The sequence below is a fragment of the Falco biarmicus genome, chromosome 13 (genome assembly GCF_023638135.1).
Source record: "Falco biarmicus isolate bFalBia1 chromosome 13, bFalBia1.pri, whole genome shotgun sequence".
NCBI classification, from domain to species: Eukaryota; Metazoa; Chordata; class Aves; order Falconiformes; family Falconidae; genus Falco; species Falco biarmicus.
The window spans coordinates 26,380,658-26,398,505 of record NC_079300.1 but is presented as its reverse complement, the minus strand read 5'-3'; the positions used below and the strand labels follow the sequence as shown (position 1 = coordinate 26,398,505).

The 17,848-nt window shown below is 44.3% G+C and overlaps 2 protein-coding genes across 5 annotated transcripts in view; one reads left to right on the top strand and one right to left on the bottom strand.

Annotated features, from left to right (window-relative positions):
• The first annotated feature begins 716 nt into the window (after positions 1 to 716).
• SFT2D3 (SFT2 domain containing 3) lies at positions 717 to 15,126 on the top strand. 4 transcript variants are annotated; one of them, XM_056358555.1, is made up of 7 exons: positions 717 to 1,790; positions 4,544 to 4,633; positions 5,644 to 5,726; positions 8,009 to 8,450; positions 9,269 to 9,345; positions 9,447 to 11,219; positions 14,637 to 15,126. In XM_056358555.1, the coding sequence occupies exon 1, from the start codon at positions 717 to 719 to the stop codon at positions 1,392 to 1,394; it is 678 nt and encodes a 225-aa protein (XP_056214530.1). In that variant the 3' UTR covers positions 1,395 to 1,790; positions 4,544 to 4,633; positions 5,644 to 5,726; positions 8,009 to 8,450; positions 9,269 to 9,345; positions 9,447 to 11,219; positions 14,637 to 15,126. The 4 variants fall into 4 exon arrangements, with proteins under 4 accessions (XP_056214530.1, XP_056214529.1, XP_056214531.1 ...); XM_056358554.1 differs by having other exon boundaries at positions 7,637 to 8,450; XM_056358556.1 differs by lacking the exon at positions 5,644 to 5,726.
• Positions 4,803 to 17,848, bottom strand: part of WDR33 (WD repeat domain 33) — a 71,339-nt gene continuing 58,293 nt past the window's right edge. Inside the window, exons 18-23 of the mRNA XM_056358552.1 lie at positions 13,975 to 14,077; positions 13,229 to 13,691; positions 9,469 to 9,635; positions 9,246 to 9,338; positions 8,240 to 8,422; positions 4,803 to 5,456 (exon numbers count right to left, since the gene is read on the bottom strand). Of these exons, the coding sequence (XP_056214527.1) occupies positions 5,224 to 5,456; positions 8,240 to 8,422; positions 9,246 to 9,338; positions 9,469 to 9,635; positions 13,229 to 13,691; positions 13,975 to 14,077 (1,242 nt within the window). The 3' untranslated portion in view covers positions 4,803 to 5,223. The remainder of the gene's footprint in view (positions 5,457 to 8,239; positions 8,423 to 9,245; positions 9,339 to 9,468; positions 9,636 to 13,228; positions 13,692 to 13,974; positions 14,078 to 17,848) is intronic.

The window sequence follows — 17,848 nt, the reverse complement described above, 5'->3', positions numbered from 1 at the left end:
AACAGTCACTTGAGGAAAGGGTAATAGGTCAACTTAAACAGCCAACAACATAACGGATTTGGCCGAGTACGCAGGGACAAACAGACAAGCTCTTAACTCAGCTCTGCATCCCCCGTGTTTCTGGGTGCCCACACCTCAGGTCTCTGCTCTAGCAGCTCTCCTCCAGCGAGCAGCCGGGGTCACCGGGGCTGAGGCGGCGGCTCCCTGCCGGGAGGGGCAGCGCAGCACTCGGCCTCCCGCCGCCGGGCCCTCCCCGGGCCGCCCTTCCTCCGCCTGCCGCCTCCCTGCGAGCTGCACCCACCTCACACACCATCTTCCTCCTACCAAACTACACCGGGAACGTGACACCACCTTCCCTCCAGCTGCTAAAACCGTGAGCCGCCACCGCTCGCCGCGGCCGGGCCCCTCCAGCCGCTTAGCGAGGAGCAGCAGCAGCGACGAGAGGCCGCGGCAGCCCCTGCCCCACACGCCTCCGCGCTCCTTCCCCCGCAACACGGCGGGCGGGAAGAAGCGGCGGCAGAGGGAGAGCTCGCTCGCCTCAGCACCACCTCAACCGCCGCCTCCTCCGCGCGGGCCCGCCCGCCGCCCCAGCACCACCCCCGCCAGGGCGGGCCGTCGGAGATGGCCGCTAACCCGGATGCAGCTACTCGGCAAGATGGCGGCGGGGCGGGCGGGCGGCGCGTTGTGATGCCCGTTGAGCGCTCCCCGGCCTCGCCATGGCGGACCTGGGCCGGCAGTTGCAGGAGTACCTCGCTCAGTCGAAGGTCGCCGCCGCCGGCGGCTCCAGCGCGGCCCCCGCGCCGCCGCCGCCCGCCCGCTGCTCGCAGGAGGAGACGGGGAGCGGCGGCGGCGGCCTGGGGGCCTGGCTGGGCCCGCTGAGCCCCTTCCCGCCGGGCCGCGGCGCCCCCCCCGCAGAGGCGGCGGCGGGCTCGGGCTGGCCGTGGGCGGCCGAGGCGGACCCCTGCCTGCCGGGTCTGTCGCGCTGGCAGCGGCTGGCGGGGAGCGGGCTGTGCCTGCTGCTGGCCGCCCTCTGCTTCGGGCTGGCCGCGCTGTACGCGCCGCTGCTGCTGCTCCGCGCCCGCAAGTTCGCGCTGCTCTGGTCCCTCGGCTCGCTCTGCGCCCTGGGCGCCGCCGCCCTGCTGCGCGGGCCCGCCCGCCTGCTGCGGGAGCCCGGCCGCGGCTCCCTGCTCTACCTCGGCGCCCTGGGCGGCACCCTGTACGCGGCGCTGGGGCTGCGCAGCACCCTCCTGACGGCGCTGGGCGCCGCCGTGCAGCTGGGCGCCGCCGCCGCCGCGCTGCTGGCCGTGCTGCCCGGGGGCGCCGCCGGCCTGCGCCGCCTGGCCGGGCTGCTGGGCGCCGCGCTGCGCCGCCGCGGCAAGGCGCTGCCGGTGTGAGCCGAGGGGCGGCGGGGCTCCCGCCGGCCGCCGCGGGGATGAGGATCCGCACGCCGCATCTCTTCGCCTCCTCCGCGCTCCTGCTGGGTCTCCCTCGCCGATTACTCGAGGAAGATGCGCGGCGGCGGGCGCCCGGGAGCGGCGCCGGTGACTCTGAACTCGTTCCGCCGCCTTCGGGGCGGCCGGTGGGGGTGCGGGCCCGCCGGGCCGCCCTCGGCTCGGGACAGCGCCCTGCCGCAGCCGTGCGGTGCGGGCGGAGCTGGCGCCCCAACCCCCCCCTCCCATTCCCCGTCTCCCGCTGCCGCAGCCGCCGCCGAAGCGTGAGGGAGATGCCGGAGCCGACGAGGTGTCCCCGCGGAGCCGCCCGCTGCCCGAAACGCGAGTCTGACGGCTGAGGTGCGTACGGCTGGTGCCCACACGGAGACAACCTGGCGGCCCCGGGCCGGGCCGGGGGCTGGACGTCCGGAGTTAACTGCTGTTAACTCGGTTTCGTGCCGACCCCTGCGCTCTCAAAACGCTTTAGCTGGTGCACGGGGCAGGCGTCAGCTGCCTCAGGCCAGTGGTGCATACCAATACTATCTCCACTGAACTGCATTTCTAAAAAAAAAAAAACCCCATCTTTAAAATACCATCCAGTACGTGAAACAAACTTTCCTGGGGCTGTGGGTCACAAAAACCCCATCCATTAACTCTAAGGGTAGTCTTGCATGATGATGATCGGATGAGAGGTGCTAGTCCTGGGAGCCTTGGCTTTGCAGGTATTGCTGCCCTACGGCTCCTGCAAGGTGGCGCATGCGTGGGCTTTCAAAGGGTAGCTTCAGCTCTTAGAACTTTTTTTTTTATTATTTTTTTTTTTCCTCTCTCAAGTCGGGCAGGAATTGCTTACTTGTCACAGCATGACCTTTCAAAATGGATTTGCTGGTAATGAGAGCGTGTCGGAGCTAGCGCAGAACAAGCAGCCTCAGGAAGGTGCCAAATCCAGGCGCCTCCGGCTGGGCTACACTGCTGCGGGTAACAGGACTGCCAGGCCTAACCGGCTCCGAGCCCCAGTGCCTCACTGACTATACGTGCCTCATATACAAAATAAAGCCAAACGCTGCAATATTCATCTATCACTACTTAGGGTTTAGCGTTTTCACCTGATACTTGCTCCGAATTCAACTGAAATTGTTAAATGGGGGTACTCAAATGTACATAGATGGCTTTAATAAAACTACTTGTGTACCAGACGTCAATATAGATATTCCACCAATGGTCACTTTTTTCCTTAAAAATGTAGATCAGAGCTATGTGAATAGCGTTAAATCAGTTCTCTTGTTTACAACTTCTAAGCTGTAGTATATAAAATTTAATTTTATTCCCAACAGCAGGATCAAATTAAACAAATCTTGGACAAGGTGGAGCTGTAAACTAGCAGGTAGAGCATAAGGACTCTACGTGCAGCACTGGTAAAATGTCCTTAAGAGTACAGAAGTGTATTTCCATTAAGTAACTTTATCCATTTTCCAGCAATCATGGGTCATGGTATAACAGCTTGGGAAGGTGCTTCTGTCTTTCCTGCTATGCTGTCATCTTCTAAGATTTTATACAAAAGCTAGGTAATTATCCAGTTTTCTTCTGATTTTTTTGCACATATTCCATGATCATGGAGTATTTCAAAACTTAATTTAAAAAGGTGCCCCTTGATAAGAATATGACTTAACACCAGGTACCACAGCGGATTAAGGAGTTAACCGGCAGTCAGAGGAAAACCAAGCATACTCTCTTTTGTCTCGATAGAGAAAGCTGCGTTTCCTTTTAGTAGGTGCCCTCTAAATTGTTTTGGTAGAGGACTGTGGTTCAATTTAGGACTAAAGCTCATCCTCTAAATCACGTATTTATTAGACAAAAGTCACTTTCAGCCCCTTAAAAATATATAGGGCTTTTTTTTTTTTAAAAAAAAGACAAAATGGCAAGCTTTCCCCTTTGCTAATGATTACACCATTGGTATTTATCATTAAAACTTCAGGACAGATCCCGACTCCCTGATGTATACCAAAAGTGACCAAAATCTTTCTTCAGACAGAGGTAAAAAGCAGTTATCCCCACACCCCCAAAGGAGAAACCGTGTCATAGCAGGCGCATCTCAGCAAAAGCTTCCCAGTTAATTCCTTTCAGTCCATTCTGTCTCTTTAGAGCCCCATAACAAGGATTTTATTGGCTAATGATCAGAGGTAATTACTGTAATTTTCAAATGCCATTTTATACACTACTAATCAAAAAAATAAGAACCTCCCCTATTTGTGACTGACTAAACCAAGAGAAGAGCAGCTGAGCATCTCTGACCTCATTTAAATAAGATGGGTCATCAGGACTTAAGCCAGGCTTTAGTAAATTAGACTGGATGAGAAGCCAGATAAAATAGCTGCCATGTATTGCTATGTTGTTGCAGTAGCCTTGTCAGCTACAGAAATACATTGCCATACTATCCTGAATATTGTAACATTAAATTCAAGGCAGGAGGGAGCTGGGCAGTGATATTTTTCATTATACATTATATCCTATACTTCTAATGTAGGACTTTCCTGAGAGCTGGCTTTAGAATATGTACTTACGTGATCAAATTTTCACGGAGGCTTTAGGTATTAAAGGAGCTTTCTGACAACCTGGTGGACAGGAGATGATGCGTATGAATGATATAAGGGGAAAACATAAACTCCTGGTTGGTAAGCAGCTTTAATATGTAATGCAGGAAGTGCGAATAACCCCTCCTCCTCATTTCCCCCCCCCTAGTAAAACTAGGAAACAATATCCTAAAGAAGAAAAGATGCTTTAAAAATGTTAAGATGAAAGTGATCAACTATCGAAGTTTGCACTTTGAGCATTTGAATGCACCAGATCCTGCTCAACACCCGTATCTTCAAACAGTGTCCTACAGCCACTGTAAAACATACGCATCTATACGAATCAAGCTGCTAAACGTATGAGGAATCAAGCTTCCTCAATTTCTATAAACAGATCCTGTTTTGAACAAAAATATGTGGCTTGCCCAGGTAAAGCACAGAATGACAGTATTTGTCATGATGTCTATTTTGCTAGCAGTCCAGAAAATGTCACGTTATGTCTATGACAACTTTTTCTAAATGGTGTTCCACGTTTTTCTCTTTCAGGATGGTACACTAGCAAGCAGCGGTGATTTCCCATGGTTTGGAATTTTAACATCAGCACCACTTGTAACCTGTGGACAGATGTGGCTGAAGGTGAAAATGAAAGTTCTTTACAACTGAGAAACAAAAAACCTAGGAATCAGCTATTAGTATTTTAAAAGGTTGAGATTTCAGGAGGTAGTTCTGTTGCTGCATCTGATACACGAGTTTGCCTAAAGACAACCCTCTTTATAGTAATATGTGAGTAAAGAATCACACAGTGTTGATTTTTTGTTAATTTTTGCGCAAATTACATTCTGTATTCATACAAAAACAACGTAACTCTTCTGACAAACTGTACATATAGAAACAAGTTTCTGTCTGGAGGTGAGCTGAGATCTGTGGAGGTGCTCCATGTCTCACAACACTTAAAAAAAATTCCAGCTCTTCACAAAACAAAGTAGGTAAAAAGAAGGTAAGGAAAACAGGGGAGAAGAGGACAAAACAGAAAACTAGCTACAATATTGCAGCTAGTAGCAGTTGGTTGATCTAGGAAAGGACCCTTGTTAGGAACTAATGCACATTCAGTTATCCCAGTTAAGAATCCAGGTCTGTGGCGTTGCAGGTTACTTTATGAGTCCAGAGTAGCAGTCCATTTAAATACTGTCCAGCAAGGACTGGGTGTGACCCAGTCAAAGCCTCTTCTATCGGCCTCTTCCACCACCCCTAGATGCTCCTCTTCTTGACTGACCAGAGTTCATGTTACTTCCTCTCCCCCAATTACTTCCACTCCTTCCTCCTCGAGAAGGGTTACTGCCTCCTGCAGGGCCTCCACCAAAAGCTTCATCCCTGTGGAATCCATCGTGATGGTCTCCATCTAAAGAACTAGACCTCCCAGATTTTGGTGCCCTCTGTGACGGTCCTGAATTTCCTCGTCCTAAAAATGAAGCAGAATGCGTTACTGACACTGAAGCCTAAGCCGTGCCTCTTCTCAGATATACCACCTGTTTAGCTAGTTCTTCTGCGGTGTAAAATCATTCGCAGACCAAATGTAGCTGAGACCTGTAATTTTATGTCCCCTCCCTCTATACGATTTTTCTTACATAAATGTGTCTCCATTACAGTCCAGAAGAAGGACAGCAATCAAGCAGTTCCTCAGGAATTAAAGGAGACTATATCTGATACAGTCAGCAATCACTTAAACGAAGTAAGTTAGAACAGTGATAGTCACGGTGTCCTCAAAATTGCCAGGCATGCCTGATTCTTATGCTTTAACACCATCTGTTGTTCTCTGTATATTTTTATTGCAAAATACTTTTTTTTCCCTTAACAAAGACATTGCACTGATGGATTAGTTGAGGTTAGTGGTGAAGACAATGAGTAACGTTACTGTTTCATTCCATATTTTGCTAGAAATGATGGAAAAATGCTGTTTTTCTCCTAACCAGGAACATAAAATACATGAGCTTTTACTGCCAGGAACAGGATTTTCTGCTTCTCACCGATCTTTTTAGTACTGATACGTATATTAACATAAAACCCACCTGAAGTCATTAGCTCAAAGTAAAAACCAGTATTTTGAAAAAAATTGGTAACAGTGCTTTATGGACACGTGCTACCGCTAAATTAGGATATTTTTGCTCCACTTAAACAAGAGTGATTTTTTTGTTGTTGTTGAGACTGCTTGGTTCTGTGTAAAATAAGAGACCAAATTGTTCCAGAGAGTTTATAGTTCCTGAAGTTTTAATCTTCAAATGACTTTACCAATACAACTGAAGGTGACACAGCCCATATGTGAAAAAGTATTCTTCATATTTTGTTTATCTGACTTTCTGCTGTTGTTCTAAACTTTCTTTGGTACATTAATGGGCTGTGTAGGCACAAGAAGTGTGGTAGTTAACTGGTTTTAGCTCAATAAAGAATCTGATAGAGTTATCACAAATTATTACTGGAGCTGGAGAAGGAATCCTTACAGATTTGATAAGATGCTGGCTAAATGACAAACGCAACATACAGTTTTGAAAGGAAAAATATTGATACAGAGGGAGTTTACCAGCAGAGTTTTATTAAAAACATCTGTGAACAAATGATAAAACCTGCTGTTAATACATGTCCATGCAGAGGATGCAGAGGAGGACTGGCATACAGTTAAAGCTAAATGAGCTTCAGGACAACAGTAAGAGAAGTGAAATGATATTCAGTGGGGCAAAAAAGATGAAGCAGAGCAACAAAGGTCTAACAACAAAAAATTCAACTATAGGCTGGCAGCTCAGCATTTGGAAGCAACTGAGAAGGATCTTTTGTCACTGAGCACTTCCTAACAGTGAGTGGTCAGTATGAAGACATTAAAAAAAAAGACAACAGCAATCCCGAGATTTATAAGAGGAAAAAGGATTAAGAACTCGTGCAAGGTTAATAGGATGAATTGTGGAAATGGCATACACAGTAGTAGGCTCTGAGGCAGCTACTGACTCCAAAAGAATGTATTTTGTGGGTTACAGTAGCCGGTTGCACGACAGTGCCATGTGACTGTTTAGTAGTTAGTTAAAGAGGGAAATATGACATCAGGTGCTATTGGGAAAGAATGGAGAAAACAGAACAAAAGCAAGTGAAATGTAGAAATGCATGGTTAAACCACATCTTAAATAGTGTACGCAATTCCAAGTTACCCCATTTAATTTACAAAAGGATAAATTAAAACTGAAAAGTGTACATACAGAGTAGTAAGGATAGTAAAAGATACAGACAGAACAACTTCCCAGAGAGAACATCTGAACAGAATAGAACTCTGGCTTGGAGAAGAGCTACTTCAGGTTGGAAATGGTGAGTTCAGTGCAGTCAGACGTGACGACATTCAGAAATAACAGGGATCAACTTTCAGCTGTCCCAGTCAAATGATATTAGTGAACAACAGGCTTCAAACAAGAAAAAAAAAATCCTTCCTTTATTTCTTTAAACCATAGTCTACTGCAATTAAATTTGAGAGCCCAGTTAAGTTTGGTTATCAAAAGTTTATACAATCCTTAAAGCAATTAGAGAAGCACACAAAAGGTAGCTATCAAAAGCTATTAAATATAAAAATATTTCAGTAAATCGCTGAACTACAGATCTTCATAGGTTTAGAAAGCATTTCGGGGACCTATCGCTACAGACCTACAGTGTTCTTAACACTCATCCCTCAGTACATGCTACTGCCTGTTGTTGAAGACAAGCTACTGAGCGTTACGGACATCTGGGCTGATCATGGATGGCCACACTTCCACTCTTACAAGCACAGAACTCATAAGAAACTACTTAAAAAAAGTCAGCTTTCTAAAGGACAACAGAATGAAGGCCGAGACACAAAAGATATTTCAGTTGAAGGACACTAGCACAAGCATGAATATTAACAAATAATCTATTCTGAAAATTAAGAGGGGGGGGGAAAAAAGCTCTTAACAAGAGTTTTCCACTTGGAGTAACAGGGAGCCAAAAACTGCTTTTGAACAGGACAATAAAGAAGAGATACGATGGTGGAGAGCTGATTTGGATCTGATGTCCCAGAAAATCCCTCTGTTCATATGCTCCCTGTAAGACTGGTCTTCAGCTTCACAGCTGGTAAGATCAAATATTTACCAGTTCAGCGTTATCCCCTCTGAACAGATAAGGAATTCTGGATAAGCCTACTGTTGGGAAATGTGCCGGCGTTACATAAAGTTTTCAATACAAGGGGCTTTTTACCTTTGCCCCTTTCCTCTGGAGGTCCACCTGGAGCATCCATTTCTCTGTGGTCAGAGGTCCCTGGTCCGTCGTGCCAGGGACGTTTACGTGGTGGCAATGAGGCCATGTCCATGCCCTGGAGCGAAGAAGAACGTTCTCTGTTAGCTGGAGAATGCCCGTCATGAGGGTGATCTGGACGAGGACCTGAGCATGAAAAGAAAAAAAAACCAGGGTAAGTAATGTTCATCCGATCATCATTCCTCATTTTTGGAGGCAGTCACACAAATTTACATACTTTCCACACTATTTGGCACACAATTTTAAGTTAAAATTACATAAAGCTTCCCCCCCGCCATCCCAGCAGGCAAACAAGCAAACATCAGGTGGATGAGTTGCAAGAAAGCTAAACGTAAAAAGATGATGGGAAAGAAAGAAGTGACAGATGTAAAGTATTCTTTTCAGTATAAAATATTTTTTTATATTTTAGAGACAATCACATCTCCATTTATTCACGTGTCATTTGTGCTCATTTTTCCCATGACATTCTGACACTCAGTTTTGCCCCACAAGGGGTTGCCATTAGTAACACAACTGCAAATACCAACAAGCTGTCAGGCATTGCAGCTGAAAACATTGTTTTTGCAGCCAATAAGAAGGTGCCATCCAAGAGAAAAATTACTATCTGCGTTAATATACATCTCAAAAAAAAACCCCCACGAGATATGCTTTAGTCATCCACAGGTGACAACAGGCAGTTCCAGGCTGTACAAGAATTCAACTTAAGGCCACAATAATCTTTTGTTCAGTGAGACAGTTGCATTTACAGCCAGTTAAATTTGTATAGTTAATTGTTTCCTGAATTTAGAAGCCCAAAGAACTACGTTTTGGTTTTCTCATGGTAAAAAACTGGTAACAAGCATATGAGGTACAGGAAAAAGATGTGATTTAAAAAAAAAGAATCTACTTGTAAGTGGTATATTGTAGAAGTCTAGTCTATTACCTAAAACAAACCTCACGTTTTTTTTACCTGGTTCTCTGTTTCCATCCCAGGATTCTGGTTTCCGCCCTCCTTCAAAGCGTGGAAATTCATCTGGAGTAGGAAGTAAACCCTTCCGGCCTCCTGCGCAGTAAGAGATGCAGGGGACAGGAGTGAGAAGAGACATCCTATTCATGAAAATACTGTAGTTTGCCCCAGAAATGTCTTTGCTTCCTTATCCTTGCTTTTCAGTGTAGAAGAATGTTCCTCTCACCTCGAATAGCACCGCGACCTCGTCCCCGAACACCATGGTCCCTTCCTCTTGAGTTTTCATCTGGAGAGTCAAAAGCGTCATCTGGCCCAAAATCTTCGGGGCCAGGAAAGCCGTCTCGCCCCCTGGGTCCCCGGCCCTCATGTCTTGAGGGTCCTGCTCTTCTGAAGCTACAAGAAAGAACATGGTACAAATGTGTTTTTTAGGCAGAACTTAGATTGATAAACTTGAGTCAGTTTCACTTTAATAATAACTTATGTCTGTTTTACTTAATACTATAGCACATACAGTTACTAGAATAGGATTTGTAGGTGGAGAAGTGCTCATTTTCTGTTTTTGAGCACTTTGTTTATTAATTTTTGTAGTTTTCCCTTGATTTTGCTTCTGTTGTGTTGGTTTTTCATACAAGAAAAATACTGTCAAATATACTGCATTCATTTAATGAAAAGGGGCTGGGGGGGGAACCCCCGATCAGTGAGTGACGATAGACACAAGGTAAGGTAAGGAAAAGTACAAGTGAATTTCCCTTCTGTGGTGGTCTTACTTTCCCCTTCCCTTTCTTCCCTTCCACTTTAGTGATAAAAACAAGCTGAAAAAATACAAGCAACGATTCACAGCTGTAACAAAATATTCCAGCATCTTATTCCTATTGATATGGGATTCTTTTGCTAGAATATTCTCTTTTTTTGTTCCGTCCTTTTAAGTTTACAGTTTTAACAAATGAATCTAGGCTGCACTTGGCTCTGCGGGGATGATGATTGCTGAACAGCGTGCACAGTGGCATTCTACAACCTGAAGAACAGTTTATCCCACTGCAATAATGCAGAATTTTGTTTTGCAATTTCAGTTATCACACTAAAGTTGATAATTTCCTTCTAGTAAGTACCATGGCATCTTCAGTCATTTGGTATGACTGGGTTCTGCATCTCATCTGAAATGAGTATGGCCCCTCCAGTGTCACACTGGGCTTTTAACGCAGATCTCCAGAAAGAACGGTGCGTAACGAACTGTCACTGCCATCGCAGGTAAGCCTGTCGATGGCCGCATGGGTACTAGCAGTCTGGGGTTTTTACCTGACCAGTTCGAACCCTTGGAGTGCTCGTAAAAGCGCATACACATTCTGCGTATTACTGCAACCCCACAAGTGCGCGCTGGCCCCGGCAGCTGGGATCGTCTCACTTACAGCCCAGCTCCTGTGCCAGCACAGGACAGTGTTTAGGTGGTGCAGGCACAGCGGTTCAGGAGCCCTGGCAGCGCGAGCCCACACTGCTGCCCACCCCTTGGTGCCAGCAGGCGTAATGCCGAGTGCTCTCTGCCCAGTCACACTGATGCCTCCCACCTCCCCTCTTGTCCCAGTTCCACACTGGGCAAACCGTCACCACCATAATACTCAGATGGTGTTGGCTTTGTGCAACATCCCCTTCCCCAGCTCATTAACGACACAGTGCATCCTATTACAAGCAAAACTTTAGATACTTTTATTTAGAATTTTAACAACATTAACCTTTTAATTACAAATTTAAATATTTTAACAGTAGTCATAACACAATACAATATTTTTAAACTTTTACATTTTTCTTTTTTAATTAAAAACAATAGGTCTGTCTCCACCTCCCAGAAAACAAACACAACACAGAGAGGAGGCTGCTGTGCCCGTAGAGGTACAACAGTGGATGGAGGGAGTGCTATGTATGGACAGTGAACCATTTCACATAAACCTGGATGACTTGGGAAAACAAACTGAACAGTTTCAGGTACAAATGGTTCAAATAATCACATAGCAATATTGTTTAGCCTTGAAACAGCACAGTCCTCTAGATGGGTTAGAGGGCCTCCCATTTTAATACTGACGTGGTGTGATTCTGCTTAGCTTGTGAATTACCAAGATTTGCAACACCAGGTCCTATGGCTAGCAGAAATAGGGCCTTTCCTTTAGCTTCCAGGCAACGTTATGGACACTGTTTAGCTCTGAAATCTATCATACCTACACCTGACACAGCCACAGCTCCTAACGTTATGTTACGCATATCCTTTTTCACTTATTCGTATCAGTCACGTGTAAAACCCTGCCTTGCATAGGGCTCAGTTCCTGTTTGACTGCTCTCAGATCTTCTTCCTTGAGGCCTAGGACCTTAATATACAGAACTACACACTGTGCAGATTAGCAGGCAGGAAGAGGCAGGTCTCTGCGGTAGAAGCATCATGTTGATGTGCACAGGTAGAGTAAGAACAGGACAGGGATGAAGAGGATGGGAAATTAGAGAGAAACACACATACACACACTTCCCTCTCATGCTTGAGCAAACCAGTTACCATCTAAATTCCAAACCCAGTCAGATAAATAAGTGGTTGGGATTGTTAAATTCATCTCAGCCTCTGCAGTAAATGGCACCTAATTCACCTTCATTCAAAGGAATTCATCAAGTTCGCAAGCACAACAAGCATTGCATAGCCCTGTGCCCATTCCTTTTAAACCAAACTCGCTGTAAAAACACTTGTACTCTGACAAATAGACTTTTCTTAGTTCAGAAGTCAGATTTACAGGTCACAAAGTTCTTAAACTCTCTTCCTGAAACCCTTTTTAAAAATCATCATAAAGTATTTTCCAGTCCCTAAGCATTTCCAGTACAAGATCTGAAAATCTCTACTGAGCTTCTAAAGCGTTGTCTGCTGTGTCTTTTAGAATTCCATAATGCAGACCGTTCAGCTTGGATCCTCTCTACTTTTACTTTTTTTAAAAATGGCTTTAATTGTTACCTTCTTTTAGTTACTGTTCATTTCTTTTCATACTCTTCACACAAAAGGAAGGAACATCTTTACAGAGCTAGGTAGAAAATAGCTAAAAGAGCTGTATAGATGCAAAGTAAAAGGAATGTAAGAAAATGATTAAAAAGGCAACTAAAACACACAAAATTCACATTATGTGGAGACCACAATATATTTGTACAAGTACACGTTCTTATACATATAGAATTGGTGGTCAGTGAGAGGCTTAGACCTTGGAGGCCAAATTTAACTCAGTTGAACTAGCATAAATCTGGAGCAATTTCGATGACAGTTATCTTGCTGACTTAGCGTAATCCCTCCATATTTACATGGGTAACTAGAAGCAAATTCATCCTTTTGTGACTTACTGGGAAATTGTGAGCAATGGCATGGACGTTGCTGTAAATTAGATTATTTTTGAGTTCTTCACTTGGCATTAAGAAATAAGTCAGAAAGAGAAATAAAATTTCTACAAGCAAAACCATGAGAGAAGTCTCAACAGTCCAACAGATGCTGTAGCTCTGTCCCTTATATTTGATAGTAGGATCACTGTTCCTGCTCCTTACAAGTATATTACATCTCATTCTAGAGTCTCTACAGTCATGCTGTAGTTTGTGACTGGAGACAAAGTCTCAAAATCCACTTCTAGTGTTCTCAAAAGTTTGTCACTTTAACCTTCAAGTTTTCTCTCAATTTTCATCAAAACGGTCTCAAATCTTCGTCCTGTGTCACTGGATCTTCTCTACAAATTTCCTCCCTTCTCTTTACTTACTGTTTAAAGACACGGAAGCTGCTGTGTACAATGACCAGTTTTCTTCTATTACTGAATGATTTTTATGGACTCTATACTCAGGTATATTAGAGTTTTCATTTCCTTATTGGTTTCCAGTTTATAAATCTGAAACAGATAGACTCCTTAATGAAAAGGAAACCAGGAAGAAAGAGTTCCCTCCATTTTACCCTTTAACCCAAAAAAGATGAGTAGAGTTATTCTTACCTCTCATCTCGTCTTCCTCGGAACCGTGCATCCTCAGGATCCCGTGGATATCTATCATCTGAAGGTCTCCGTCCTTCCCAAGCACCAGGAGGCCCACGGTTTGAACCCCCTCCTTCAAATTCCCTGTGATCAGGAGGAAAGGGAGGCCCAGGTCCACCTCGTCTCCATTTTTCGTCTTGCAATGGTGGGCCTCCTCTCCCCTCAAATTCCCGTAATCGATGGCCAAATCTCTTATCTGGATGGAAGTCGTCACGGAAGTCATCTGGTCGATCAAAGTCATCATGGAAATCTGGGTGAGGTCCTCGTCTATCTGGCATGCCCCTGCTGTCTCTACCATCACCCCACTCCTGGCCACCTCGAAACAACCCTCTCTCAGGCCCATGCTCAGGACCACCACTGTTCTGGTCGTGCCTTCTATCTGAGAGAGGGCCCATGTGATGGTTTGGTGGACCACGGGAGTCACCTTGAGGGAAAAAATCATAGCAGATTTCTGTAACGTTTTCTAAAAACGCTCTAGGATGCTCTAGTTCGTACAGTTCTACAAAGCAGACACCATACACTTCACATGAAATAATTTTTTTGGGGGGGAAAACTTTTCCTCTACATTCCAGCCCAAGCCTATGGAAGCTTTCCTCTCAGCCAAGGCCCTATGCTCTGCTGCAGCCTTTTCTGTCTAGAGGCACTGCACTGGAACAGCCTCTTTTAGGAGGATTACCCACAGGAGAACAGACAATATAATTAATTACCTTTATTAAGACCAGGTCCTTGGTTGTGAGGGCCAAGACGACCTTGTCCTCCCTGCTGCCCCAGTCCTGGTATCAGTGGTGGAGGACCTGGGTTCTGTCCGTCCTACAAGCATGTAACAACAAAAGCCATGTGAATTTCTATGTGTATTTTTGCTTTTAAGCATTTCCTAAGGGGGAAAAACCAATTTTCTTTACATAAAGGCCCATCTGCACAGGCCTTACAACAGAAACAGCTGATTTTCCAGCCTAACTTCTCAGACATTCACATCACTAACACTTTTCAGTCACTGTCCAAGAAACACACCGTTTTATAGGAAACTTAAGTGTTTCCAGGCCTAATATTTCACCTGTAACAACCAAAGATGATAAAGCTCATATTCTAGGAATATTCATGAGGAAGCTATGTATATTTCTTTGAAAAATACCAGGTACTGATTTCTATGCAGTTAAAGAGCTGTATGCACCAAAGACTTCCTTTGGAAATTAACAAAAATAAAATGAAACCACGAAAAAAATATAATTCAAGAATGTTGTGACAGGGAGGTCAAAACAGGGCCATAAGAGAACCTCTCTTATAAACCTTTGTAAATTGTTAACATGGAAATACAGGATTTTCGTTTTTGACAGCTGGCAAAGTTTCTTTTTCTTAATGGTAATTCTAGGATCAAAAGAAAGTACTAATACTTGGCTAATCACCAAGAGACAAGTTGTTCATGGGTCATTAAGCGTTGGCAAGGCTAAAGGCAGAAGCTGCAGTTACCTGCTTTTCTCAAGCAACAACAGCAGAGTGAGCAGAGGTTTGCGTAAGTTATATATACTTTATTTTTTCTTCGGGATCATATATGTATTTCATTATTTTCTCTCTTTTTTGGGGGGCATTTTGAAGGATAAAATAATGTTCTTTACATTCAGCTGCTGTCACAGACCCACGGAAGATTTCTACAGGTACCACATTTACACAGGACCCACTATGATAACACTGATCAGGAAACAATGTGGTTGAACCGTCTGATTCTGCCTTTAAACAGCAAAGGTCAGAGAAAAAGTCATCATCTGGGGTTTGTACCTGACTGGAAATAAAAGGGGGCACCTACGTAATTTACACTGTACAAATGGGATCCAAACAATAAAAATGTATCACTGTGAACAAGACAGAGTTGAAACTTGCAACATTACTATACAAAATCTTCTTACCTTGACATCACTAAAGAAAACCCAAACAACCCAAAACCCACACCAGAAAACCCTAAGCACGTAAGGTTTTTTTTTTCCTAGACGTGTCTAATATATAAGATTTAGACTTGGACTTCATATTGGCTTGTAAAAAACCCTCCAGACTGCAGGTAGTTTGTAAATACTTAAAAACCTACATTCCATCACTATCACTGTACTCATAATTACACTGCTTAATCTCTCCATGAATCAAAGTTAAACAACTTTCATGCTCCACATTTACCTCTGAGAAACACCACCTTTTTTTCTGGTTGCAGAGAAGCAATAAGTTCATTTCTGCATTTTTGTCATCTTGTCTTGAAATACTGGTTTTAAATTAAATATTTATATTCAACTGCAATATAGGTGATAAACACAAAAAACCACACAAATATATACCACAAACATCACATTTGCATAGGGTAATTTTGTAAGGGCTTTGGGGAAAAAAAAAGCAAAATAAAAGGCCTGGCCCAATGCCTGTTAAAAAAACCCCAAAATATCTTCCTAGTGACCAAATGTTACCATGAATCCAGACTAAATAAATTCCGTGACTAGGCAAGATCCAGCTGTCACAGTGCTGCCACCATTCTTGACCAAAAACTTGCCATAGTTCTGTGATTTCTCATATATATAGCATATGCTTACCTACAACAAACCTTACTGAGTTTCTGAAATTTACGGCACTAGTGTTTAATGCCAGCAGCAGGGTTTAGCCCTCGCCAAGTGAGTTTCCTGGGTGTTCAGCAAACCCCTCTATTCCAAACAACTCATGCTTTGACCGCACAGGCAGACTGTGCCACACCACCACATTTTCCCATGCCTTTGATTTCAAAATACATTCTGGTTCCCCAACCGGGCTGGAAACTGAAAACCAAAATACGTAGAGCTCAGGAGAGAGTTTTCTAAAAGCTGCAGATGGCCTTGGGTACGCCGGGAGCATCCCACGCCGGCTCCACCACTGGCTCCCGGCTTCCCGGCACGGGCTGCGGCTCTGCACGGGTCAGGGATGCTGGTGCGGCAGCACGCGACTGCTCCACACCACCGGCCACGCAAACGGCATGGTTAGCTCAAGCCAGCCACCTGTATTAATTAAAATGACGCACTGGAAGGGGAAACAATTCTTTGTATTCACCCATAAGCAAAATCTGCTTTCTCCTAAATTAGTGCACAAGCTCCTAAAGTTTGTCTGTGTGGACCAAGAGACCTGGTCCAAAGGATTCGTACCTCACTCAACCAGTAAATGAGAGGAAATTCAGCGTTATCTACCCAGAAGGAATGTAAGAAGATCAAAACTAAACCAGCAATAGCAAAAGAGCTCCAAAGGGATACTGCTAACTTGGGAATATTCTGTTTATCCATCTGCATTTTCATATCAACATGTCTATCTCCAGGATAAGATTGTGACAATCACATCTCAGGCCATTTCCTTCCCATAAACAGTTCTCTCTCCCATTTCACGTTCGCAGCAGGTCTTGCACTCAGTGGGAGATGCACATCTCGCCCGCACCCCGGCAGCAATCCCCTCCCTCCCCATGGGGAGCAGAGGCAGGGAACAGTGCTATCTGACGTGCATGTTAACCTTTACAGATGTGTATATATGTTCAGTGTTAATGTCACAAGCTCTTGATAAAGCAGGTATGTATCCAAACGCTCCTGCCGCTGAAAAGGAAGGCTTTTTAAAGGGCTTTAAAACTTGAGTTATACAAGTTTACTGTATACAGTTTACAAATGTCAAGTTCAGAACAAAAAATGAGCTAAAGCCTGCTGTTTAAAAAACTCACTGATAAGGCCTTTTAAAAGAGAAACAGTAGGAACACTATAATAGTAATTATATTCATATTACAAAGAAGCAAACTATAGCAAACCCGACATTACGAACTCTAAAATCTGTTCATTCTTAAAAGACTTTACCATACTAAAGCTGCACGTGGAAGGAAAAATGGTCAAAAATACCTTGCTTCGTCGTTTTTTAATGTCTGTAATGAATGACTTCAAGATAGCAGTGTTCATTGAAAATAACCAGCCACCTGTCAAAAGCAACTTCCTGAATTTTGTGAAGTGTTGACAGCAGGGTCAGACAAGGACAGCCCCACACACATGTGTAAACATACACAAACTTGGTAATTATTCTCAAAGCAGAAAAGCGAGTCTCCCTGAGACAGCAATGAAAAACATTACGCTAGTTCTAGCTAGATAGCTGTGGAACCAGCTCTTGTTTGCTTAACTGTGATGCTTTTGAAATCTCAGCAATAGAGTCACATTAACAGACTTCTGGAGGGACTTATTGCTGATTTGTAAGAAAAAAAATATATTCAAAACCTTCCAGAATTTGTAGTTTAGCCTGCCTCAACGTGAAACAGAATCACTGAGCTAAAGCTCATTTCGATGTCATCACTCACTGTGATTGGTACTGCACTACACTATATGCATATATATACATATATATATATGCACTACATATATATACTGCACTAAGGACTGTATGCATACCTCTGCAAAGCTTTAACCAGAAACTACTGAGTCTAGGTTCTAGTCTGCAAGTCTAAGAGTTAACTCTGTTTAAAAAACCCCCACGCATTTTCCCAAATTGAGCAAGTAGAAGTTTTTTTTTTTTCAAACATCCTCATCAAAATTCACCCTAAAGCTGAAAACAAGCAAG